The sequence below is a fragment of the Aethalodelphis obliquidens genome, unplaced genomic scaffold, assembly GCF_003676395.1.
Source record: "Aethalodelphis obliquidens isolate GAN/ISIS:26980383/991018 unplaced genomic scaffold, ASM367639v1 scaffold67, whole genome shotgun sequence".
In the NCBI taxonomy this organism is placed as follows: Eukaryota; Metazoa; Chordata; class Mammalia; order Artiodactyla; family Delphinidae; genus Aethalodelphis; species Aethalodelphis obliquidens.
The window spans coordinates 4502645-4529381 of NW_020838011.1; the positions used below are offsets into that span (position 1 = coordinate 4502645).

General features: G+C 36.4%; 1 protein-coding gene across 3 annotated transcripts in view; it reads left to right on the forward strand.

Annotated features, from left to right (window-relative positions):
* Nucleotides 1-26737, forward strand: part of ADGRL3 (adhesion G protein-coupled receptor L3) — an 864166-nt gene that overhangs the window by 695014 nt on the left and 142415 nt on the right. For all 3 annotated transcript variants that reach the window (XM_027089631.1, XM_027089632.1, XM_027089633.1), the window contains 2 exons: nt 8966-9151; nt 12083-12121. In XM_027089631.1, the coding sequence (XP_026945432.1) occupies nt 8966-9151; nt 12083-12121 (225 nt within the window). The remainder of the gene's footprint in view (nt 1-8965; nt 9152-12082; nt 12122-26737) is intronic.

Genomic DNA, 26737 nt, shown 5'->3' on the forward strand with positions numbered 1-26737 from the left:
GTGAGTGTTTTCATGTTAATTCCTGAATATGGTTGGCCTATTTCATTGCAGAAATTACTGGTGACTTTAACTGATAATGATGCTTAATTCTTTTCTTTCCTCTGCAGACCTGCTAATCTTGTGACAAAAGGCACAATTCCTTGCAAAGAGCAGACAGCTCTTGCCCATTTGATTTAGGGATGGAATGTTTTTGTTTTATAGCAAGTATGTTCCGTTCTTTTGGAGCATTTCTGCGTAATCCTGTAGCACCTGTAAAATTATGTTGTATTATAATTATATTAAGATTATTCAATCTAGAGAGTTGGAATTTATAATAATACCTTAGCTTGATTACTTATACATTTATAGAATTGTCAAAAGTATAACAGGAGGTTTTTGAGCCCTGTGAATTGGCTTATGTAACTATTGCCAGGTCAGTGCTGGAGCTGGTGTTTAGCTGGGTCTACCTTTACCAACATGTCACATTTAGCCACAACACTGGCTACACTGTGAATAGATCATGATGGCCTTTATATCCCACACCCACTTACCTAGTCTCTCTTCACTTTTCTCCAGTCTTGTACTTATACCTCCAAGTATTTATGCTATTCATTAAACATAAATGATAGTTGAACAGGTTACCACAAAACTCTAACACTTTTAACTATTCACATCGTAAGCTTCTGAGAGAGAATTTGTATGCACTGTCCACAGAGTTATTTGTCCCTATTTTCTCTCCCTCCTCCCCAAAGCATCTTCCACAGAATTCATCCCTTTGCTCATTTACTCCCTCAGGACCTGAGTCCCAAAAACAAACAGATGGAACCTTTGAAGAGGGCTTGTTTACAGTGGCATTTGTGGGAGCAGAGGTGAACTGCAAGGGCTTGAGAGGAACCCAGAGCTAGTAACAGGGATGGAGCTGTTCCCAACCCCAGGCCTCTGTTGCCAGATCAATGGAATGACGGAAAACTGGTAACAGGGTATCCTTGAGAGGAAAGATGACCTATACAGACAAGAGACACAACCTAGCCTCAGGCAACTCTTCAGAAAAGATCTAGGGGAATAAATACTCTGATCTCACCCACTCACCTCTTCCAGCCTCCTCACCTGCCCAGCCTCACCACTGGCCAAACCCAAACAAAAGCCAGAGAAGAGGGGTGCTCTTACTAACATCATGTAAGTCCACCTCCTAGGGCAGAGAGAAGGATGGAGGAGGATGGAAAGAGGCCTTCCTTGAATTAGCAAATGGAAAGTAACCAGCAGAGTTCACAGTTTTTGCTTCCCTTCTCTCACCCCTCCTCCCTTTCCCTTGTTCCATCCTCCTTCCTCTGTTCTGACCTCCCTGCTTTTCTTTAATTTGTTTGTTAATGCCAGTGTGAAAAAGTAAAAGTGAAATAGGTATCCGGAATAATTTGTTCCTTCCCTCCTCTGCTCATTGTGGTTCAGACTTTTAACATAGAGTAACACTTGTTACCCGCAATAAAAGCATAGATGAAAAAAGAAAAGAAGGGGCGATTCTCTCATTTAAACAGTGTATTCAGTTTTCCCTCTGCAAGTTTGTGGGTGAACGTACCTTGGAACCTGAGGCCCATCTCTTATGGCTTTATAGTGCCTGTGGGGAATTCCTGAGGGCTTTAAAGAAAAGACCACCCTGGATCGCAGTCACTGCATCTTTCCCATGGGAGGATCTTTCATTTTGTTATTGGTACTGTTCACACACTGTATGTCAGGTACCACTGTAGACAGCAAGTATACACAAATAAGTGGATCAGGGTGCTTACTTTAGTTGGAAAAAGCAAACCTTAGATTTTCATTTTCATTAAGAAATGAGTAATGTTTTTTCCCCCTACAGTCAGGCCAGGAGGGAGAAAGCAAGCAGAGAATCTTGATGGTTTCTGACTCACAAATGAATTCAGGCCCCTTACATACTGGTGAAATTATAGATTAAATTTTGAGTGATATTAAAGAATAGATTACATTTCACTAGAGAAAATCTAAGCCTTTAAAGGCAGAAGAAATTTGTTACAAACTGGCCAGAATACTTTCATAATCATGAGATTTAATAATTTGTATAGAGGGGAAAAGCAAAAGTTGTACAAAAAGGTGCAGTGGTGGAGTGTAGGGGCAGAGAGGGAAAGAGAGATTGGTAGGTGGGTGGGTAGGTGGATGAATGGGTGGACAGAAAGGTAGGTACAAAGATAAACAGATGATTGGATACAAAGATAGATTAAATAGATAGTGAGATTAGGTACATATGTCTTCAAATTAATGTTTTAAAAATATGTTTCTGGTCATACTGGAAGCCAACAAATTAGTTTAGAGCTCTGCCTTCTCTAACATATGTGGTAAAATATCCTGTTTTCTCACATTTCTTAATGACTGTTTGCTGAAATCATAGTCTCTGGCTTCAGCTTGACCTCTAGCTTGGACTCATGTTATCAAAAAGGAGTTTATACTTTCTATTTTGCATACCTTTAAAGAATTCATTGCACTTTATAATCCCTCCTGTCTTTTTTTCAATTGGAAATTGTGAAATTAAAGTTGTGAAGACTTTCTGTATTTATTTACATGTAAAGTAAGGTCTGCTTCCTACTTCATTACCTGGTCCAACTATTATATGAAAAAGATATGCCTGAATTGTTACTGGGAAATAGTCTTCTTATTTCTAGCAAACTGAAATATCTTTTCGTCTGTTTGCACACAAACTACTGACAGCTTTTGAGATAATGTAAGATTCTTCCTGCATTTTCTAAAGAAGGATGTGAAGGTCTAGAAATGATGTTTCTGTTTACAGTATAAAATAAGCCGGTGATTTGCTCTGGAAGACTGGTTGAATCCTGTCACCCAGATCTTAATTTCTCCATTCTTTTAGCCTCTGTAGATCTACTATGGAATGAAAGTAAATTGCTTGTTAATTTGATCAGAGGTTAGTGGAATTTCCACATCTTCAGGCTCATTTAGCCTACATTCAGTTGTAAGCTAGAAGCATTTTATTGTTTATATACTTACTTGACTCAGATTTATAGAAAAAATAGGCAGATCTTTCAAAGAAATGGTAGCTTTGTACTTAAACAATATGAGTAACTTCATCATGAATTGTTTTGACACCTGATTAATGTTTGATATAATAAATCCCATAAAATGTCAAAGCTTATTTCAAAGCAAACTGTGTCAAATTTTGTGTCAAAATTTGAAATGCAAATAGTATCCATCTCTCTCATAATTATTATCTTTAACTGCAGGGTTTCCCCTCCCCTATTGAAGCCCTAGGTATAATCCCACCATTTCAATACAGGCATTAATTTACTAATCCTCACAAAAACTCATAAGATTTCTCAGTGTGCATGTACTTACTTCTGAGAAATAACTTAAGCAGAATAAAAGAAATGTTAGAGATAGACATTGTAATGATGTCTTTAAGCTAGAATATATGAAATAACTATTTCAATCCTGCCTCTTTGCACAGAAGACTTGAGGCAGATTCAAGATATGTGTATATTTTTGTATGGAAATAAGATAATAATAACAGTGGTGAGAGAAATAAATAGGACGATCAGAAAGAAGAGTAGCTTCTGGATGCCCGTGGAAAGAATATGGTTAGTGAAGGCCTGGTCTGAGAAGGCAACCTTTGAACTGAGCTTGAACCTTGAGGTCACAGTGACTATGAGAGAGTCCAGTTGATGCCACCACTGCCATTAACAACGAGAAAATTGGAGATGACTCTTGGTGCCTCCCTTTCCTTCCCCTCACACGTCCAATCAGATAATAGGCCTGTCAGGGTACTTGTAAATCTCTCCCACATCAGGCCAGTTGTCACTTTTCTCCACTGCTACTACCCTTAATCCACAACAGCTTCTTCTACTGCTGTGGCAGTAGACCTCACAGCAGGTCTCCTTTCATTGACTCCCGAACCCTCTAAATCCATTCTACTGAGTTTGATTTCAAATATAAGAGTGATTAGACCACTCCTATTTAGACTCTTCAGTACATTCACATCACTCTTTTTTTTTTTTTGCGGTACGCGGGCCTCTCACTGTTGTGGCCTCTCCCGTTGCGGAGCACGGGCTCCGGACGGACGCGCAGGCTCAGCGGCCATGGCTCACGGGCCCAGCCGCTCCGCGGCATGTGGGATCTTCCCGGACCGGGGCACAAACCCATGTCCCCTGCATCAGCAGGCGGACTCTCAACCACGGCGCCACCAGGGAAGCCCCATTCACATCACTCTTAACACAATTTTCCAAAATCGTCGTCATGACTTCCAAAGTGAGACTACTCAATCTGCTCCTTGCTTACCTCTCCAGCTGCCTAAACCCCAGTCACAAGTGCCCTTTGTAAGGCACCCTTAAGACTCCCTGCCCCCCTGCCCCCCGCCCCCTCGCCTAAAAGCTGCTCTCTCTGCCCGGAAACTCCAGCCCTCATCCCAACCTAATTCCCGCTTTTCTATTTCATCTCAGATTACACATTCTTTCTCAGAGAAGTATTTCCTAAATTATTCCCTAACTTCATATACCAGGTTAAAATGCCTTTAAACTACTCTACCACACTGGGATTCTGTATTGCCCTCAAAAAAAACTGAAATCAAATTCTTGTGCAGTTAATTTATTAATAGCCCTTCGCTTTCTAGTACATAAGGTCCTGTTATTGGGAACCATTTTATCCCCAGACTTTAGCATAATACTATTAGAAATTCAAATTTTGGTTAAATAACAAATGAACATTTAGACTGAAGGAACAATTGTTGAAATTATAAGTAGAGGTAGAGATATTCTGTTTTTTAAAAACTAGATATATATATATTTAATACATACAGACACACAATTTGTGCTATGTAGGTACCAAATTGAATTCTGAAGATAGAAAAATGTGCTTTTTCTTTCTGTTCTGCCTTTAGTGCCCTGTCTTCCCAACCCATGATTATTTAGACTTCGCTTTTTATATAGCATCCTCTTGGCTGTCTCTCCCCGCCAGTCCCCACCAGAATTTTATCTTACCAAGTCACCCTCAACTTATCTTTTAACTTTCAACTTATTGTTACTTTCTGTTGCTTTCCTACCTAATTTCCAGGTGTTTATTACCCCTGTACTATAGTCCAATAACACCTCATATACATTCTGTTATTATGATTGCATTGTTGAATTAGTATTATCTGCCTTTATGCACCCTCCCCCGCAATACCAACTAGTAGAACGTGAGATTCCTGAGCGCAAGAGCCACATATAACATTTGTCTTTATTTCCTTAAAATATAACCAGTGTCCAAATGATTGTCGAATGAATGAAAGAATTTTACTATGATTTCTTCAATTTTAAGAGGAAGAGAGGACCATAATGAATAACTGGTTATATTAGTTTTTATTTTACTTTAAAGACATGCTTATCACATTTTTATTATAAACATTTTTATAACTTATTTGTACTTTAGTTTTTTTCTTACAACTTCCTTGTTGGTGAACATTGAGTTCCAGAGTTCTTTTGTGGGGTTAATTAGATTTATTCTTCATAAATAAACACTTGAGTGCTAAAATGTAGTTACTATTTTTAAGATAATCCACTAGAGATTTTCATATTTGACTCATGGTTTTACAACACTACACTATCTGCTTTGACACATATATCGGCAGCATCATTATCTTTTATGTTGAGAGCAGTAATATTTTGACTTATTAGTCATTTACATTTGCAACTTTTTCATTACTGTTCATAAAGAAAAAGTTTAAATTTTTATATTAGGGAGTTACATAGGCCTCCTTTTTCATCTTATCGTGTCCTACCCCAATGTTATAATAATTAATAATTGAAGACTATGTTTGTACAACTACACAGAAAAAGAAAAGAAATTGAATTACAATGTGAAAATACCTATTTTTTTTCTGTTTGATAAGTAATTTTGTTTTTTATAATGTTCCCTGATAGCTGTAATGAAAGTCAGTACTTGCATCTTTAGTTTTGAAGATAATGTATGAAAGAAAGCCTATTATCTAGTAGATCTCAGCCTTTTTCCAACAGCGCCCATTTAAGTGAATCAAAAGACTCCAGAGGTCCATGTGCCTTGACATTTTCTCATAGAAAAAATATTATAATGGTATTGGTAATGGTGGTAATAAAGGCATAGAAGAAAACAATACAGTAATAATGATAATAAAACAATTATACAAGTGCATAATGCTTAACAAAGTAAAACAATAGTAATTCCACAAATAGATTCATTTTTATAAGAATAGCGTAGGTGGGAAACTACAACAAATGCAAGACTCTATGGATGGTGGATGTGGCATCTGTCACCCCATTGATCTCCAGGGTTGATTCGGCTGATCTGGCTGGCTAGGCAGGTGTCCCCTTCCTCCCTCACCGCTCCACGTGCATCCCTTCCAAAGCTGCTCGCTTGGTTGAAGAGGATGACCTTTCCCAATAGAGGAGGACCATTCTTCAGTCAAGGGTATATGAGTAGGTACGCTCCCCTGCTAGAACCTCCAATCAAGCTCTCAAGGTCCATTTGTAGGAGAACATAGGGTAGTCAAGCTTCCAAGACTCTAGACATATCCAAATGAAGTGCTGTATTTGGCAGTCTGCCTTTCTATAAAAAAAAAAAAAGACTCTATGAGTGGTGCATTGATTAAAAGAATACCCCTTTGGAAAATTATAGGAATTCCAGCTATCTGGATACTCACGTGCACAGGAGTTTTGCAACATTGCCAAGCAATTGTATTAGGTGTTCAGACTTACTGACGGAATATTGAATTTGAATACTTCATGAGTACTAGCATTTCACCAATTAACGAATACCGAATTTTATAAATCATTAATTGATTTACTAGATTACCAGTAAGTAGCCCTAAATTATATGTAATGATTAAATGTATGGATTATAATCACATTTACGTCACTTTGTGACCACTTAAAAGTACTTTCATGATCCATCAGTTGGGTCTACGTTGACTTTGTTACACACTTATCCTTGAACCTTACAATCTATTCCATTTGGTCTTACAAGTATCTCAGGTTTTCAGGTCCTGACCAGAATTTACAAATTCAAAAATTTAGTGCAAGTGTTTTTTTATTTTAAGCGTTTCTAAAAAGTACCAATTAACTATATAATAATACTTTAACATATTCTTCTTGTAATACATTAATATTCTTCTTGTAAAATTTAAACATTGCAGAAAAGGATTTATTTTTGATTTCCATCTTTCAGATTTTGTTCTATGTGTTTAAACATATACACATATATATATAAATGTAAAATATTTACATATAATATTTATTTTTCATAGGTAACATGTTTATATGCTACTCAAGTTGTGTTATTTCACAAATAACATGCCTATATAAGCATATAAATAATTTTTATACTTGCATTTATTTTAACTCAATATTACATGTTGAAGATTAACGTTAACAATATTGTTCTCCTTCATACTTTTAAACTGTTGATTAATATTCCATAGTATTTATATACATAAGCAGTTTTCCACAGTCATAGCCCATTTTGTTTTCTATTATAAGCAAGCTAGAATGAACATCTTTGAACATATCTCTTTCGTAACAGTGGGATTATTTTTTTATGGTTGATAGTGATAAGAGAAATCTCTGTCTTATACAGTCTTCACATTTCAGAGTTTAATAGACACTAGTAATTTACTCTACATAGGAAGAATGCAAATATACACATTCAGTAGTAGTTTATGATGGTCATATACATTTTTACAAATCTTTGCCAACACTTTGTTATTAAACTATTTTTATGTTTTTGAATTAGGATTTTTCTATATACTTGAGAATGTGATTGTTAACAATTTAGTTATTCCAATTTCTCCAATTTATTCATGTTTCTTTAACACTCAATACTGCTACAAACATTTATTAAGCATCCCCGAATAGATAGTGATAACCTATTTGACTAAGAGTTTTTGTTGTGCCCCTTATAGCTTTCTGGATATCCATTAGGAAGATAGCCTTACAAAGAGAGGACCTTTCTGTTCAGGATCCTAAGTTCTGTATTAGACTGTGTTAAAAATAGAAAAAGAGAAGAAAAGAAAATTTTCTAAATAATGACACTATTATATATTTAAGTAGTAATAGAGCAGGCTAAAGTCAGGAAAGATCCATGCCAAACCATTAACAATCTCTGGGAAGTGGGAATATATAGAGGCAAAAGAAGAGACATTCATGATTTTTGCATTGCATACCTATATCTGTATTGTGTAAATGTTTTATAATCTTATTTTAGTCTATTAGTTTAAAAATGATAAAGGACATGATAAATTGGGAAATTACACTTACTTTTTTTTTTAAGTTCCCCAGGCCTTCCTTATAAGCTAATATATATTTCTGTCTTATTACCCAGAGCTATCAAATTTGCTCAAGTAATCATAAGGTATTAGTCTCTTTTAACATCTTTGAATTGTTGACAATTTGAAAAATTCTTGTAGAATATACTTGAAAAAGCAGCATGTTCTTTCAGAAAAGGAAAGTGCTAGAAACTAAGCAAAAGTTTGCTACCTAATACATTGGGAACAAAATCTCTTACTTAGTAAGAAGATGAACAGCACTTTGAAAAGCAGGGATTTTATTTGGAATTAAATTTTCACAGAGTTTAGCAGCCAGTGAGTATTCGTTGTGAACTAAGTGCTAAACTAGGCATAATGGAAAATTTGTACTGGCCTCTGTCAGCATCCAATTTAGAAACGCATAGAGAAAAGTCATAGGGCAAACCTTAGACTTAACCACCCAGATGGGTAAACTAAGAACAATTTCTAGAAGTTAGATTCCTCAAGAGGAGCTTCCTAAAGGCATGAATTTCAAGTTGGGTATTGAAGAAAATAATGGATTAGCAGGAAAACTTAAGGAATGTATACCAAGTAAAGATGGGGTTTAATAACTTTCTTGCCTCAATGGTTAAAACATATGCAAAAACAATTGTCCAAGGAAACCAATAAAATTACTTATTTAAGATCTCTTTCCTTTTTGTTCTGTTTTCAAAATTGTAGTTGAAATCTGGAGAGACAGCTGCCAACATTGCTAGAGAACTGGCTGAACAGACAAGAAATCATTTGAATGCTGGAGATATCACTTATTCAGTCCGGGCCATGGATCAGCTGGTAGGCCTCCTAGATGTACAGCTCCGGAACTTGACCCCAGGTGGAAAAGATAGTGCTGCACGAAGTTTGAACAAGGTAAGGACCTTTGTTACATGTATCTTTAAAGTTGTAAAATCAGTGAGACTTCCCTGATTAATTTCTTTCTTTCCATAAAATCAGATCATTCTAAAGAGAATTGCTAGCTATATTCAATTCACTTCATTACTGCAGTATAATAATGACCTTATTTGACTTTCAATCTAAGGAACAATAAATGAGATCTCTATGTATTTTGAATTTACAATTCTATTTTCCATAGTACTCTTTTGTATGCTAAATTCGGACAGGGTTACTATAGATAAATGCCATTTCTTTTGGTTTTTTTTTTCCCTTTCAAACCTTTATATTAATATAATTAACAGTAAAACAAATGTCTAATCAGCAAGCAGAAATTTAGAAAATAACAATGAAAAAGGATATTAGTAATACATTATAGATTTTTTAAAAATAATTTAACCTAATTAATATTACATTAAAAAACTCATAGGGCAAGTATTTGTTTTAATTTTTATTTCCTTTTGATTTTTAAATTACTGATTTTGTATCATTACCATTATAACTTAAAAGGTTTAAATGTGTTTCAGCAACTTTGAATTGTAACTAATAAAAATAATTTATTTTTTAAATTTTAAGGAATTTTATGTATTTTAATTAATATTTATAAATCTACTATATATTTATATACATTATATACTCATATATAAGCATTTTATATATAATCTATACACATATAAGCATTTTATTTACATAAGTATGTAAAATATATTTAATATATTTATAAAGAATATCATTTATTTATGTAACAAAATATCACATGGTGAAAAGATACTAGAATGCTGCCATCAGATAACATGTATTCCCTGAATGGCATTTTTGTAGTAAAGATAATCGGTTATTGAAACTTGATTTTAAGGTCTCAGATATCAGTGATAATCTTATTACTTAAAAAAGCAAGAATTTGGCAGTGACCCTCTAATGTCCTGTATGAAATTCACTAAATGAACATTCCCCTTTAGAATGAAAAAATAACTTTGCAGACTGGTCTTTATTATGTTTATTTCTTTTCTGTCTTATTAGACTAGGAGTCTCACTCATGAGATGGAAGAAACTTTTTAAAATAATAATGGTTCGACATTAAAAAGCTAGATATTTTATCTGTCAGTTTTTCCTGCAATTTCATCCTCAGAAAATAGATTCAGTTTTATCAATTAGATATAAATTATAACTAAAGTTTTTTTCATGCTGAGCAAAAAGGAGTTATTTTTGTCATTCATATTCCTGATAGAATCTCAACCAAGCCGCTGGCAGAATATAATCCACAGCTGCCTATGTAGTCTGGGCATGCTGTGATTTTAATGTGTTGTTACCCAGGCTGACTGGAGGCTATTAATGAATATTGCTGCCAGCTATTGTTATCATAATGTACTGGATATAGTAATTTCTATTAATGTTACGTATCCATACCATTACTTGTTATAGCAATACTGTGTATCTTTATTTAAAAATGGTGTCGCTGTCTGACAATATCGGGTAAACCTGGCAATTAATGTCACATTCTAACTAGCTACAGCTAATAAGCTTGCCTAGTCTGAATATCAAATAACTGCATAATGGACAAATTTTCATTTGTGAAGCTTTTTAATGCTCTCTTTTGTTTCTTATTTGGCTCTTTTCAGCTGTTTATATAACGTGGTTTGTTATATGTTAATTTGCATGATGGGGTAAGAAGATGGGACGGCAGAGGTCATTCACATGCTTCCTGGCTTGCTCTCATTTCCTGTGGTTCCCACTGTTCCCTGAAGCAGTTTTAACCCATCAGATTTGCAAAGTCAACTTGGTACAAATCAATTGTGCTCCACATTGAAATTCTGGAGGGTTTAGAGACCTGCTAAACCAAAATGAGAGTCAGTGATCCAAATGACAGTGCTGACAATTTACTTGCACTCATTCCTCCCTTAATTCTTTAGAGGAGTAACTGCTCTATGCTCATTGAAGAATGCATGAATTAAAGTGGGAGAGTATTAGCCACACAAAAGGCATCAGAGTAACTGCTTCTTAAAACTGGGTAATTTTCTCCTTGAACAATCGAGGCTCCTGAAGGAAAATAATAGGGAAAAGGAGGAAAACTACAATCTAATTTATAAAATTTGTAGTCATTTATTTAAACAGAGCAAATATATGTATTAATTATTCATTTTATCACCAGGAAAAAATGTTTGGGACTGAGTATGAGTTGCTGTTAACCTTTGCCCAGAAAAACATCATTCTGTATGCAAACAAAGAAACACACAGAAACAGGCTTCTTATCCCACAGAAGTTTCTAAAATGTATCAAATTTTTCGTCAAAACCATCAAAAGGAATTCTTCAAGAAATAAAAACAAGATAAATCACAATATCGATTGCATTCATTTAATCAGAAGTTACTTATCTCTTGGTATTTGTCCCTTAGAATCAAATAGTCAAATGAATGGGCATTTCTATTTTCTCAATAAATAGAACTTTTTGTATGTATGAACAAATGGTTTGTGGGACACATAAACCACCTAAAAATCTGTAAACCACAGACAATTTACTATCTTTAAAAAATGGGTTCCAAATTTTTGACATAATTTACTTAACTTCATAGATGTTCATTTGTGGCCCATGAATTAATAACTAACGTCATGTCAAATGAATGAAGTATATTGATTCTTACTAATTTCTACTAAATTTAGTCTAAGATTTCTTTCCATCATTAACAGCTTTATACCATCCAGTTATCACTTGGGTTCTGAAAAGCTGTTAGTTACTATTTTTCAAACTGTTGCTGACATTTTGCTGCTGCTTAGCTTTCATTCTCTTCTTGAAAGTAGTGCACAACAAAATAAGGTGTTTGTGTAGATGTGTTCTTTTATTTTTCTTGTTTTCTTCTGTCACTAACTTGTTTTTTCTATTCTGTGTTTAATCTGCTGTCTTAATGGATTCAGCTTCAGAAAAGAGAGCGCTCTTGCAGAGCCTATGTCCAGGTACTTTCTGCGTTTTTATAAATGTGTTAAGTTGTTGAATTGTCTCTGTTGGTGATAGCATGTATGGGCATCCGATAGAAAGATGATAATGTATCCTGTTGAGCTAGAAGAATTTCAGGGAGGGCATGGAGGGTGGGAATGGAAAGTTATATGAAAGCGTATGTGCTAAAAAGAAATTTGACAGTGCCAGTGCTCTATCATATAAGAGGAGCACAGACTAGCATAGAGGTGCAACTTTGGGTGTGAGAATTTTGATCATCACTGAAAGGTGAGTTGGGTGTAATATATAATAAATCTCTAATTTCTTCAGAGAGGTGGGTATGAAAACATTTCATTCCTATGTTGGTCTAGCCAATATTTGAGTAGCAAGTCATCCAGAAATGACACTCAATCAAATAAGACAACAATTCCAGGATACTTGGAATATCATGCTTCTGTGCCAAATTAATCAAGACAAGCTGTGACGATCTTACTCTTCCACTTATTATAAACACATGAATCTGAATGTAAGTGTAATTTTTCCTCCAGTTAACATGTTGTAATTTGTTTCTAAGCAAGATGAAAAACATTTCTACTGTTTATGAGTTCTTTGTGAAAAAGAATCCCAGAAGCAAGCTTCATAGTTATTTTTAGAATAAGGGAAAGAAGGGAGGGGAGGGGAGGGGAGAAGAGGAGAGGAGAGGAGAGGAGAGAAGGGAAGGGGAGGGGAGGGGAGGGGAGGAGAGGGGAGGGGAGGGAGGAGGTAGAAACAAAGGCAGGCAAGGTCAAATGACAAAGCTATTTAGTAATGACTTTGATGTGCTATATTCAAGGGAAAACAATCCATGGGTTGAGGCAGTAAGTGCCTCACCATCAGTGATGCACTCTCCCTGAGGGATGTTGGATAAGAGTGAGTTTTATAGAGACAACTCTAAACAGGGCGCGATTGGCAAGGAGGTTGGGGATTTCCTTATAAGGCTAGCAGGTCCTGTTTTCTAGGGTAAGGTGAGCTAGCTAACTCTGAGTTGGAGGATTGTGATCAGTGTATCCTTGACAGTCATTTCCCATAAGTACAGATTTAGATTTGTGATGTGGACGAGGCCACTGGGGTGGCCCCCATTTTGTGGGTCCCAAAATACAAAGTAACTTTATCAGAAGGAAGAAAAAATATGAAACTGTGTGACTGTCAACTTTATTCCCTATGTGTATATATCATAGCATTTTTAAGGGGAAGGCCAACTACATTTATGAAGAGAGATACCTTCAAGACCCAAATCACTGGTTCTCAGATTAGTAGTCCAGAAAATACACAGTATCAGTTTATTCACGATAACGGCATTTTGTGAGACAGTCATTTAAAAGGAAAAAAATAATAATTTGAACATTGAACAGAGATTAGGAAGAAAAGGTTTTAATCTGCATTTAACTTTATAAATTAATGAATCTTTGTATTTAAGAAGCTGTTCAGGTTTATTTTTCTAAGGTTTTGGGAAAGAAATTGCTTGGGGGGGGTTATGTATATATATTGCTTAGTGTGTGCCATAGACAGAGAAATGAAGTACTCTTCAGCATTGAAAGCTGAGGATCTTTTTTTTTTTTTTTTTTGCGGTACGTGGGCCTCTCACTGTTGTGGCCTTTCCCGTTGCGGAGCTCAGGCTCCGGACCCGCAGGCTCAGCGGCCATGGCTCAGGGGACCAGCCACTCTGCGGCATGTGGGATCTTCCCGGACCGGGTCATGAACCCATGTTCCCTGCATCGGCAGGCAGACTGTCAACCACTGCGCCACCAGGGACGCCCCTGAGGATCATTTTTGAGCAATATTAAGATTGTTTTTTATTGTAATCTATGCTATCCCTTTAATGGGGCCTTGGAGATAATTAGCCTTTCAGTATTTAAATCTATGAAATGCATGGTCATTCAAACATGAATCTCTGATGGAAAATTAATAGCACAGTTTATTCAGTAGCTGATTTCCTGGTGTTGTAATTGACTGGCTATGAATAAATGTTTCAGCTATTGACTAAACATCTGATAAGACCAAATACAAACAGAATATTGGTGAAGCAGAAATGCTGTGCTCACTATAACACAGCATTATTTCTATTCCTTTTATTGTAGGTCATTATTCTATGAAATTCTAGAGTGAATAATACCTTAAACTTTAGTCTATTTGAATTTTAAAGGCTTATGTTCCCTATTATTTCTATGTTCAGAGCACATTCTGAGCTACCTATGAAATAGGTATGAAATACATTTGAAATGTTTTATGCATTAAATTTGAAAAAAGATAATTATTTAGTTATCACAAGATTCTTAAAAAAAAAAAAATTTCCTTTCTATGGGCACAAGCAGTGCTTCTCCTAGGTTTGATTTTGACCATCTAAACACATTTAGCTTTTAATTTTTAAGAAATACAGTGTCTATTTTATGAATTATCTAGATCTACTTTTTATTTCTTGCTTCCCACTTTTTATTCCACAAAAAAAAAAAAAAGTGAAATCTGGACTGTCAGCCGTCAGCTATGATAACTCATCTATAGGTGAACAATTAAAAGATAGTTGCTCTGATTTTTTAAATAATATGTGAATCTCCTAAAACCCATTATTCTTTTGTCTCAAGGATTTTAACAAAAACAAAAAATTGGGTCAAATATATTTTATTTTTCTTTATTTAGTTGTAATTTTAGATTACATTAAAATCCTTGTTGACTATCAAAAGATAGATATTGACATGTCATAGTAAGAATAGCATTACCGTATTGCGGGCATAATACATACCTTCATTTAGGAGAGGGTTTTAAGTTTTATGCCAGAGATAACAAATAAGGTTTGTGTTATATATGCATATTAAGTAGCTACCATGATGTAATATTACCAGGAGGGACCTTAGAGATGAAGATGAGTGAGTTGAGATCTGGAGAGATGAAATGACTGGACCAGGGTCACACAACTAGCACCAATGGCACTAATGCTGCTGTCCTGATGTGCATCCAGTGCTTCTTCAACACCATGATTAAGAATAGGGCTTCCCTGGTGGCGCAGTGGTTGAGAGTCCGCCTGCCGATGCAGGGGACACGGGTTCGTGCCCCAGTCCAGGAAGATCCCACATGCCGCACAGAGCAGCTAGGCCCGTGAGCCATGGCTGCTGGGCCTGCGCATCCGGAGCCTGTGCTCCTCAACGGGAGAGGCCACAATGGTGAGAGGCCCGCGTACTGCAAGAAAGAAAAAGGAATAACAGTGATTTATTGTGAAGAATAAATATGTTCATTAGGCACTGTGGCCATAATTGTGCAAAGCATTCTGCATAAATTCTTACTTAATATTCAAAACAACCCTATGATATAAGTTATTGCTATTCTTAACTTAGAGAAAATGTGGCACAGGAAGCATTAAATGGCTTTCACAAAATTACACAGTAATAATTGAGGGGCTCCTGAATTCAAAGTTAGGTCTTCCTGATTCAGAAACTCATGCTCTCATTCGCCAAAATAATGTGATTGCGAAACTGACATTATTTGGTGTTAGAAGTCAAGATATATTATTTGGTTTATATTTATTGATTTATGGTACTGTATTTCAGGAATGGTATAAAGTATAACAATTTTTTCTAAATTTCTCCTTTTTTTGAGATTGAGCTCAAATGGCTGTGTGGTGATTATTTTGTACTCCTATAGCCAGGTCAAATACAAACATAATTTACTTTGAGGTCATTTGGTTTTCAGAGGAGACTGTGATTTAAAAATTATCATATTGAGAGAAGAAAAAAGCAAGTAGAAACTATTCTAACTCTATGTTAAAGGAGGAACAGTCAAACTGTTTTCCAAAGTGACCACACCATTTTACATTTCCACCAGCAATACGTGAGGGTTCCAGTTTTTCCACATCTACAGCAGCACTGTTATTTTCTCTTTTTGATTATAACCATCCGAGTACATGTGAATTGCATAAGTTCTTAACTCTAGTGGTGGAATGGGGGCAGGGGAAGTTTTAGGAGGGTAATTCATGAATGAATAAAAAAATTATATGGCTCCAAAGAGAGGTCTGTGTTTTCATGAGAATCTGAGAGTAGAATGTGACCTCAAATAGCTTAAGAACAACTGCCTTCATATTCTATAAATGTAACCAGAACTTATATTTTTTTCTCATTTTTCAATCCCAAGTTCCCATCTTTTAAATAGTAATGTTTGTTAACATTGTTCTTCTCTTTAGCAGGAACTATTAAAAATTACTAGCGTTCATTTTTTACTGCTTTAAAAGCAGGACATTTTCCTAGTTAAGAAATATGTTTTGATATTTATCAGCAGTTTCTTTTGTCCTCCAAATCTCAGAGGTGGCATGGACTCCCTAGAGTTTGCAGTCGATCTTGCTTAATGGGAAATATAAGTACATACAGTATTTGATGTGAATCTTTTGAGTCATTCTTTGGAACCTACTATTATTTGCATAGTTGGGCTGAGAACTGATCAGAAAAAATTGGTAAATAGATGCAAATTTTTTTTAAAAGACACATATATATGCATACCTGGTTTCCTCCCTCTTCCCATCCTTCCTCATCCTTCCTTAAATTTTTCTTTCCTTTTTTTTCAAAGGCAGATAGTCTATGTGTTCTTTAAATCTTACCAAGTATTTGTAATAAGGTCTCTTTTTATTTCAGTTTGGAATTATAGTTTGCTTTTTTTGTTTATTTTATTTATTTATTTTGTTTGTTTCACCTTCATTATCCACTAGAAATCTGTATCCTAGGTACCATCAGTGTGAAAGCAATCTCTATATTCAAAACTATGTAAAAAACATCACATAGTAGTGAACGACAAAAACATTCAAGAATTACTAGTTCAGCACATGTGCCCAGTAATTTTATCAGTACTGGGAATATAGCAGTGCCCATAACAGGCCAAAATCCCTGCTCTCTCTCCTAGGGTGAAACGTCCAGTAGCAGAATATAAACAGTATGCTAAGTATGTGAAATATATGGTATGTGAGATGATGATAAATGTTACGGAGAAAAATAGAGCAAGAAACGCATCACTGAGGTGACATTTCAGAAAAACTCTGAAGGAGTGAACTGTGAAGATATGCAGGAAAAAGCATTCCAGCAGAGAAAACAAAGTTTCTGAGGTGGAAATATGCCCGTGTTGTCCAGGAAGCGAATGCAACTGGAGGAGAGTGAAAGAGAAGAGGGTAACAGGACATTAATCTGTGGGGCAGATCTGATAGACCATCGTAAGGACTTCAACTTTTACTCATAGACACACAGGAAACCACTGCAGGTTTATGAGCAGAAGGATGACATGATGTGATGTGTTTTAAAAGTGGAGTATAGGGCTTCCCTGGTGGCGCAGTGGTTGAGAGTCCGCCTGCTGATGCAGGGGACACGGGTTCGTGCCCCGGTCCGGGAAGATCCCACATGCCGCGGAGTGGCTAGGCCCGTGAGCCATGGCCGCTGAGCCTGAGCGTCCGGAGCCTGTGCTCCACAACAGGAGAGGCCACAATAGTGAGAGGCCCGCATAGCGCAAAAAAAGAACAAAAAAAAAAACAACTGGAGAATAGATTATAGCAGGAAAAGTAAGGGCTGAAACAGGGTGACCATTTGGGCAATAACAACATTCACTTGGAACAGGATATGAGTGTGGGATGCTGAGATAATTCTTCAGCTTTGGGAATTTTTTTAAGTGGAACAAACAGGATTCACTAAGGGGTTGTATGTGAAGTGTCAGAGATAGAGAGGAGTTGGGATGACACAAAGTGTTTTGACTGAGTAACTGGAAGGATGCAGTCACCATTTATTGAGATAGTCAATCTGTGACCAATTTGGGAGGAGCACGAAAAGAACTTCACTCAGGGGCATGTTAAGTTGGAGATTCTTATTAGGTATGCAATATTGATGGTAAATATACAGTTAGATATACGAGCTTGAAATTTACCTGAGAGGTCAAGCTAGACATAATCATTTAGTAATGTTTCACTTAGAGTGGCATTTTCAGCCAATGTACTAGATGAATTCATCAAGGAAATGAGTGTAGAAAGAGAAGAGAATCTAGAGCTGAGCCCCAGGACACTGTCCCCAGGTCAGGGAGAGGAAGAGGAACCAGCCGTAGAGACTAATGACCAGCCTTAAAGAAGGAGTAGGACCTGGAGAGTATGGCATCGGGGAGTCAACTCAAGTTCTTGTTTCATGGAGAAGGAAATGATGTCAAGTGCTGCTGAATCTGCTCAGAAACGCTGATACAGGGGTTTCCCTGGTGGCGCAGTGGTTGAGAGTCCGCCTGCCGATGCAGCGGACGTGGGTTCGTGCTCCGGTCCGGGAGGATCCCATATGCTGCGGAGCGGCTGGGCCCGTGCGCCATGGCCGCTGAGCCTGTGCGTCCGGAGCCTGTGCTCCGCAAAGGGAAAGGCCTGCGTACCGCAAAAAAAAAAAAAAAAAGAAGAAGAAAGAAAATGCTGTTACAGCTTTTCAGTGATAAAAGTAACGTCAACTTTTGATGAATTTTAAAATTCCAAAGCCCAGATATCTATATTATTATATGTACTGCATAAACATTTTTACCTATTGCTTTCATTTTTTTGTCTGTAATGCAGACTTTCTGTGAACCAAAGTTGCTACTTGCACCTTTGACAAAGTGCAGATTGAATTATGCCAGTTTTACTTGTGTGCCTTTGGTGCATGAGACAAGAAAGATTCTAACCTCCATTTATACTGCTAGGAAGAAATTAATGAGTATTTTCAAGTTTCTTGTTTGGTCACTTAATTGGCTGTGTGACAAAGAGCTCCATGGTGCATGTCAAACGACTTTCTGAGTCCTCTAATGATTTGTGCTTTGCTTGACTTGTGATACTATTCTGTGTGGCCTGTCAGGCTGGATATCCTTGTTAAAGTGGCTAGAATAAATTGGCTAGTGGTGTGCATACAATGTAGTATATTAACTGCAGCAACGGGGAGTACTTTTAGCAGCTCTTTCAGGAGATTTCGATGTTTGCCCATAAGCATCAAAGCCAACCCAAACTTTCATTTAATATAATTAAAAGGACATCTGAAAGTAGTTTGAATCACACCAGGTTCTTCAGGTTTGGTAACCCTTTGTTAAAACCTTGTGAACTTAATATATTTCACAGCTTGATAAATCTGCACTTGATTTGAGTCAGTAAGAGAAAAAATATAAATCTGCACCCTGCATGTTTCTCGTGCCCTGAACCTATTTCTAAAAGACTTTGAGATCAAAGAAAGTAACTTCCATCTACAAAGCAGAGTAGTTTTCTTTAGATAAAGAAGATATAAGAATTCTTTTCTATAAGTTGCAGTCACTAAATACTGTTGTAAAGCAATTGTTGAATCAAAAGATAGTAAAACCATATGTAATGTAAGCAGTGTAAATTATTCAGGTTATTATTTAAGAGCATAGGTAGGTCAGTTCATAAATCTAATAATTTGAAAACCTCCAAAGGACAATGACAGATGTTGATGAGGGAGTTCCTGCTTTGACGTGCAAAGAACATCATTTTGGGAATCTCTCAAAATTCCCATGGCTAATGTGTCAGGTCAGGCAGAGATGGCCACTTTACAAAGTCATTTCTGACTCTTCCTGTTTGCACATTTCCTATAAGTAAACAAAATGTTCCAGCTGCTGTTTGTATATACCTGGCTTGTAAATGCTTCAGGAAGTAATTCTAATAAGGGTAGAAAAAAAAAAGCCCTTTTGTTTTTAAATAAAATGTTTTCACTTAAAACAAAAGTATTTTCTCACTTTTCACCAAATTTTATTTTCTTCTGTCTTATAACTTCTTGATCAAAGCCTAGATAACTACTTAATTGTAAAATTGTTTATTTAAAGTCCATTCTAACGCATCTTGGCTTTCCAAGCATGAGTTTACTTTCAGAAAATATACTTTCTACGCAAACACAAGAGAATGGACATCAATTTACTTTGCTATTCCTTTTTTTTTTTTTTTTTTTTTTTTTGTGGTATGCCGGCCTCTCACTGTTGTGGCCTCTGCCATTACGGAGCACAGGCTCCGGACGCTCAGGCTCAGCGGCCATGGCTCATGGGCCTAGCCGCTCCACGGCATGTGGGATCCTCCCGGACCGGGGCATGAGCCCGTGTCCCCTGCATCGGCAGGCGGACTCTCAACCACTGTGCCACCAGGGAAGCCCTACTTTGCTATTTCTTTAACAGCATTATAATCATGTACCTAACCAGAAGGAAAAAAATACATTTAAAATAGAATTACAGATTTAAGGTCCTACTTTCTGGTACAGGTCAGGAAAGCAATGGAAGTTTTAAGGTGTCATTTGCAGTAGAGTAGTTCCTTGATGGCTTGGAACCAAACAAATGGTAACAGAGTTGTAATTCTGTTATAACAGAGTTATAATTCTGATATTTTCCCTTATCAGCCAGTAGTAACAGAAACTTAACTATGACAACTTAAACTAGGGTTTTATTTTCATTAAGTAAAAAGGAAATGCAGCCGAAACGGTTCAGGATTAGCGTGAAAACTCCGTATCAGAGACCAAGGCTTCATCTGCTTTTCTGCTCTATTGTCTTTAGCACATGGGTTTCCATCCTCAAAATGACAAGATGGTTACCTAGCATCCATGCTAATTTTTACATAGAAAGAAGCATAAGGACAGGTAACTAAAATATTCATCTCTGTTAGAACTTTCCAAATGTCTCACCCAACTATATTTGACCATTTCCCCTACTTCTGACCATATCCTTTGGGCTACTCAGGGATAGCCCAAGGGATTTAGCTTTGCATAGCTAAATGCTTCATTAAAAGGTATACTTTTGCAGCTGGGCATAACTATATCTATTAATGTCCAGTGATTCTATATCTAAAACAAGAGAATTATTGGGCAAACAGTGTTCTTAGATGCAACCAAAAATACTTTTTCTCATTTAATGGTACATATTGATATATTCATCCAGTTTTGATGTAATAATCTACCATAGAGTTATGACAATACCAATGGTTACTTTTAAGCCCTAAGTATAGATTAAAATGTTCTTTTGATTGTTCTCTTATAGTTATAGTATGAAAGCAATCATTTTTGTTAAAAGGAAAAAAAAAGATTATTTCAGATTATTTCTGAATGGCTAATATAGGTATATGGTTTAAAATTCAAAAAGTAGAATAATAGGTATGGCTCCTTCCCACTGAGCCTGCTGCATTGCTAACTCTGGGGCACGCCACTGACATTGTGACCTATTTCAGTGGTACCCCCTTGGCGTTGTGTGGTGCAAGCAGCCCTGCCTCTCCCCTGCCTCTCTGCCCAGTCATTCAGATCTCCTTCCTTACTGTTATCAGCCTCTTAAATATCCTACCAGAAAGACAATTTTTACTCACATCCATGTTTCTGTAATGTTCCTTTATAAATTTTGTCATACAATCACAAAACAGTGCTGTTCTCTTTACCTACAACTAGGACTTAGGGAGTAGCTGTGGCAGACCCACATTATGTGGTAGCATTCCACCACTGAGAAGAATAAGCATATAGAGACGATCACAAGGTACACTTGTATCACAGTTTATATCAACAAAAAGACTTAACTGTATCAGTAGGAAACCAGTTGAATAAAATGCTACACCGAATAGTGGAATAATCTTTAGCCACGGAAAGAATGAGGTAGATCTCGTATTGACTTAGAAAGATGGGTATAATACAGTAGCAAGTAAAAAAAAAAAGGCAAGCAAGCAAAACCAAACAAATAACGTTATTATGGTGATCACATCTATCTGTATGTATGTGTAAATATTTACGAGTCTGGAGGGGTCCACAACTAACTGTCAAAGAAATTCCTTTTGGGAGAGGTGGGTGTTATTCCATAAATAGACTTTCCAGTTTTAATGTATATACTTATGTATTTTCAACTGTTCACAACGTATACTTTTTTTTTACATCTTTATTGGAGTATAATTACTTTACAATGGTGTGTTAGTTTCTCCTTTATAACAAGTGAATTAGTTATACATATACATATGTTCCCATATCTCTTCCCTCTTGTGTCTCCCTCCCTCCCACCCTCCCTATCCCACCCCTCTAGGTGGTCACAAAGCACCGAGCTGATCTCCCTGTGCTATGTGGCTGCTTCCCACTAGCTATCTATTTTATGTTTGGTAGTGTATATATGTCCATGCCACTCTCTCATTTTGTCACAGCCTACCCTTCCCCCTCCCCATATCCTCAAGTCCACTCTCTAGTAGGTCTGCGTCTTCATTCCCATCTTAACCCTAGGTTCTTCATGACATTTTTTTTTCTTAAATTCCATATATATGTGTTAGCATACGGTGTTTGTCTTTCTCTTTCTGACTTACTTCACTCTGTATGACAGACTCTAGGTCCATCCATCTCATTACAAATAGCTCAATTTCATTTCTTTTTATGGCTGAGTGATATTCCATTGTATATATGTGCCACATCTTCTTTATCCATTCATCTGATGATGGACACTTAGGTTGTTGCCATCTCCGGGCTATTGTAAATAGAGCTGAATTGAACATTTTGGTACATGACTCTTTTTGAATTATGGTTTTCTCAGGGTATATGCCCAGTAGTGGGATTACTGGGTCATAATGGTAGTTCTATTTGTAGTTTTTTAAGGAACCTCCATACTGTTCTCCATAGTGGCTGTACCAATTCACATTCCCACCAGCAGTGCAAGAGTGTTTTCTTTTCTCCACAGCCTCTCCAGCATTTATTGTTTCTAGATTTTTTGATGATGGCCATTCTGACTGGTGTGAGATGATATCTCATTGTAGTTTTGATTTGCATTTCTCTAATGATTAATGATGTTGAGCATTCTTTCATTTGTTTGTTGGCAGTCTGTATATCTTCTTTGGAGAAATGTCTATTTAGGTCTTCTGCGCATTTTTGGATTGGGTTGTTTGTTTTTTTGTTATTGAGCTGCATGAGCTGCTTATAAATTTTGGAGATTAATCCACAACGTATACTTTTTAATTTTTTTTTTTTACTAGTACAGAGTATTTATTGGAAAAGTTTTAGACTTACAGAAAATTGGTCAGTTAGTATCGAGTTCGAATACCATATATCCCTCCTACACACAGAGTTTCCTTTACTATTACTACCTTACATTAGTATGGTACATTCATTATAATTAATGAACCAATATTGATATATTATTATTAACTAAAATGCATAGTTCACATTCACTTAGTTTTTAAGTATGCCTTTTTCTGTTTCAGGATCCTATCAGGATATCACATTACATTTAAACATCATATCTCCTTAAGCTCCTCTAGGCTGTGACAGTTTTTCAGACTTTCCTTCAAGTGGGTTGTAAAGTCAGAAAATATATTTTCCATTTAAAATAATTAGTGTGTATACTTAAAAGGAGCATAGAAATATTCATTCATTTACTCACTCAGACAATATTTGTTGAGCTCCTGTGCTTCAGGCACTGTACCAGGTGCAGTGATTCAAAGGTAAAGACAGACAGGATTACTATTCTTGCAGAGCTCACATCCTAGTTTAGCAAACTGGAGTTTGGGAAGGAAACAGACAGTAAAGCAATCAAAATAATAAAAGAAGATAATGGCCGATGTACTATGCAGAGAATTAAAACAGAATCATGAGTTAAAGTAACTGCTTGGTTACTTTAGACTGTGTGTATCTGGGAGATGACAGTGCAGCTGACTCCTGGCAGTAAGAGATCAGCCATGTGCCTATCTAGAGAAAAAGCATTCTAGAATCAGAGGTCACCCATCATGGCCAAGTGAGGTTGGAGAGTTCTGGAAATAGAAAGAAGGATAATATGCCTGAAGCAATGGGTTGAAGGAGAATACAGGGCTAGGAAATCTATGGGAAGGAGTCAAGATTCTGAATGCCATTGAAGAGTTTTAACTAGGGTTGTGACAGTAGATTTTTGCAAGATTAATTTGGTTGCAAATTTAGTTTTCCTCTGATATTCATTATTGCTGCTCAGTTATCACCTTTATGTAGGTAATTCTCAAAAAACCTTAATCAACCACTTTAAACACTTAGAAATTTGTCATTCCATTCTCCCTACTGCTGAATAATGTTTCAAAGATGCAAATCTGATTAAGACTTGATCCCACTCAAAGACTGTCCATTACTCTCTTTTTCACTAAAGAAAAAATTTCCTGTTTTGGACTACGGTGTTTGAGAATTTGACTCCTCTTTTCCCATACCTGATTTCCCATACCTTTAGCTGACCCCTTCCATATTCTTAGATTCTACACTCCCAAACCACCTAAGTACTTGCAGTTCATGTCTCTGTGCCTTTTAAGGCACAGTTATGTTCTGCTTGGATTATTTCTATATTTGTTCTCCTTTCTCCATCCTTTCTTCTCAGTAACGTTGACTTATCTGCCAACACCTACATTATAAGCCAGTGACTGTAAAGAAGCATTCTTTCTCCCACCTAGTCTGGATAAATGCCCTCTTATACATCCTCGCTTTTCCTCTTATTACAGCAATTATCAAACTGTATATACTTTTTAATTTAATTTAATTTTTTTTTATACAGCAGGTTCTTCTTAGTCGTCCATTTTGTACACATCAGTGTATACATATCAATCAAAATCTCCCAGTTCATCACAACACCACCCCCACACCCCGCTGCTTTCCCCCCTTGGTGTCCATACGTTTGTTCTCTACATCTGTGTCTCAATTTCTGCCCTGCAAACCAATTCATCTGTACCATTTTTATAGGTTACACATATATGTGTTAATATACGATATCTGTTTTTCTCTTTCTGACTTACTTCACTCTGTATGACAGTCTCTAGATCCATCCACGTCTCTACAAATGACCCAATTTCATTCCTTTTTATGGCTGAGTGATATTCCATTGTATATATGTACCATATCTTCTTTATCCATTTGCCTGTCAATGGGCATTTAGGTTGCTTCCATGACCTGGCTATTGTAAATAGTGCTGCAATGAACATTGGGGTGCATGTATCTTTTTGAATTATGGTTTTATCTGGGTATATGCCCAGTAGTAGGATTGCTGGGTCATATGGTAATTCTATTTTTAGTTTTTTAAGAAACCTCCAAACTGTTCTCCATAATGGCTGTATCAATTTACATTCCCACCAACAGTGCAAGAGGGTTCCCTTTTCTCCACACCCTCTCCAGCATTTGTTGCTTGTAGATTTTCTGATGATGCCCATTCTAACTGGTGTGAGGTGATACTTCATTGTAGTTTTGATTTGCATTTATCTAATAATTAGTGATGTTGAGCAGCTTTTCATGTGCTTCTTGGCCATCTGTATGTGTTCTTTAGAGAAATATCTATTTAGATCTTCTGCCCGTTTTTGATTGGGTTATTTTTTTTTTAAATTGAGCTGCATGAGTTGTTTATATATTTTGGAGATTAATCCTTTGTCCATTGATTTGTTTGCAAATATTTTCTCCCATTTTGAGGGTTGTCTTTTTGTCTTCTTTGTGGTTTCCTTTGATAGGAATTGCGTTGAATCTGTAGATTGCTTTGGGTAGTATAGTCATTTTCACAATATTGATTCTTCCAATTCAAGAGCATGGTATATCTCTCCATCTGTTGGTACCATCTTTAATTTCTTTCATCAGTGTCTTATAGTTTTCTGCATACAGGTCTTTTGTCTCCCTAGGTAGGTTTATTCCTAGGTATTTTATTCTTTTTGTTGCAATGGTAAATGGGAGTGTTTCCTTAATTTCTCTTTCAGATTTTTCATCATTAGTGTATAGGAATGCAAGAGATTTCTGTGCATTAATTTTGTATCCTGCAACTTTACCAAATTCATTGATTAGCTCTAGTAGTTTTCTGCTGGCATCTTTAAGATTCTCTATGTATAGTATTGTGTCATCTGCAAACAGTGTATAGAGTTTGACAGTTTTACTTCTTTTCCAATTTGTATTCCTTTTATTTCTTTTTCTTCTCTGATTGCCGTGGCCAGGACTTCCAAAACTATGTTGAATAATAGTGGTGAGAGTGGACATCCTTGTCTTGTTCCTGATCTTAGACAAAACGCTTTCAGTTTTTCACCACTGAGAATGATGTTTGTTGTGGGTTTGTCATATATGGCCTTTATTATGTTGAGGTAGGTTCCCCCTATGCCCACTTTCCGCAGAGTTTTTATCATCAGTGGGTGTTGAGTTTTGTCAAAAGCTTTTTCTGCATCTATTGAGATGATCATATGGTTTTTATTCTTCAGTTTGTTAATATGGTGTATCACATTGATTTGCGTATATTGAAGAATCCTTGCATCCCTGGGATAAATCCCACTTGATCATGGTGTGTGATCCTTTTAATGTGTTGTTGGATTCTGTTTGCTAGTATTTTGTAGAGGATTTTATCACTCTATATTCATGAGTGATATTGGTTTGTAATTTTCTTTTTTTGTAGTATCTTTGTCTTGTTTTGGTATCAGGGTGATTGATGGTGGCCTCATAGAATGAGTTTGGGAGTGTTCCTTCCTCAGCAATTTTTTGGAAGAGTTCGAGAAGGATGGGTGTTAGCTCTTCTCTAAATGTTGTCAAGCTATATTTTAATATCTGTTCACTTTTGTACTTCGGAGCTCCTTGGAAAGGAACAGTGCCACTTTTATTTCTATATCCCCAATACCATTTAAATTCTACTTAGCACACAAAAAGTGACTTCTAAATATTTACCTTTCAATT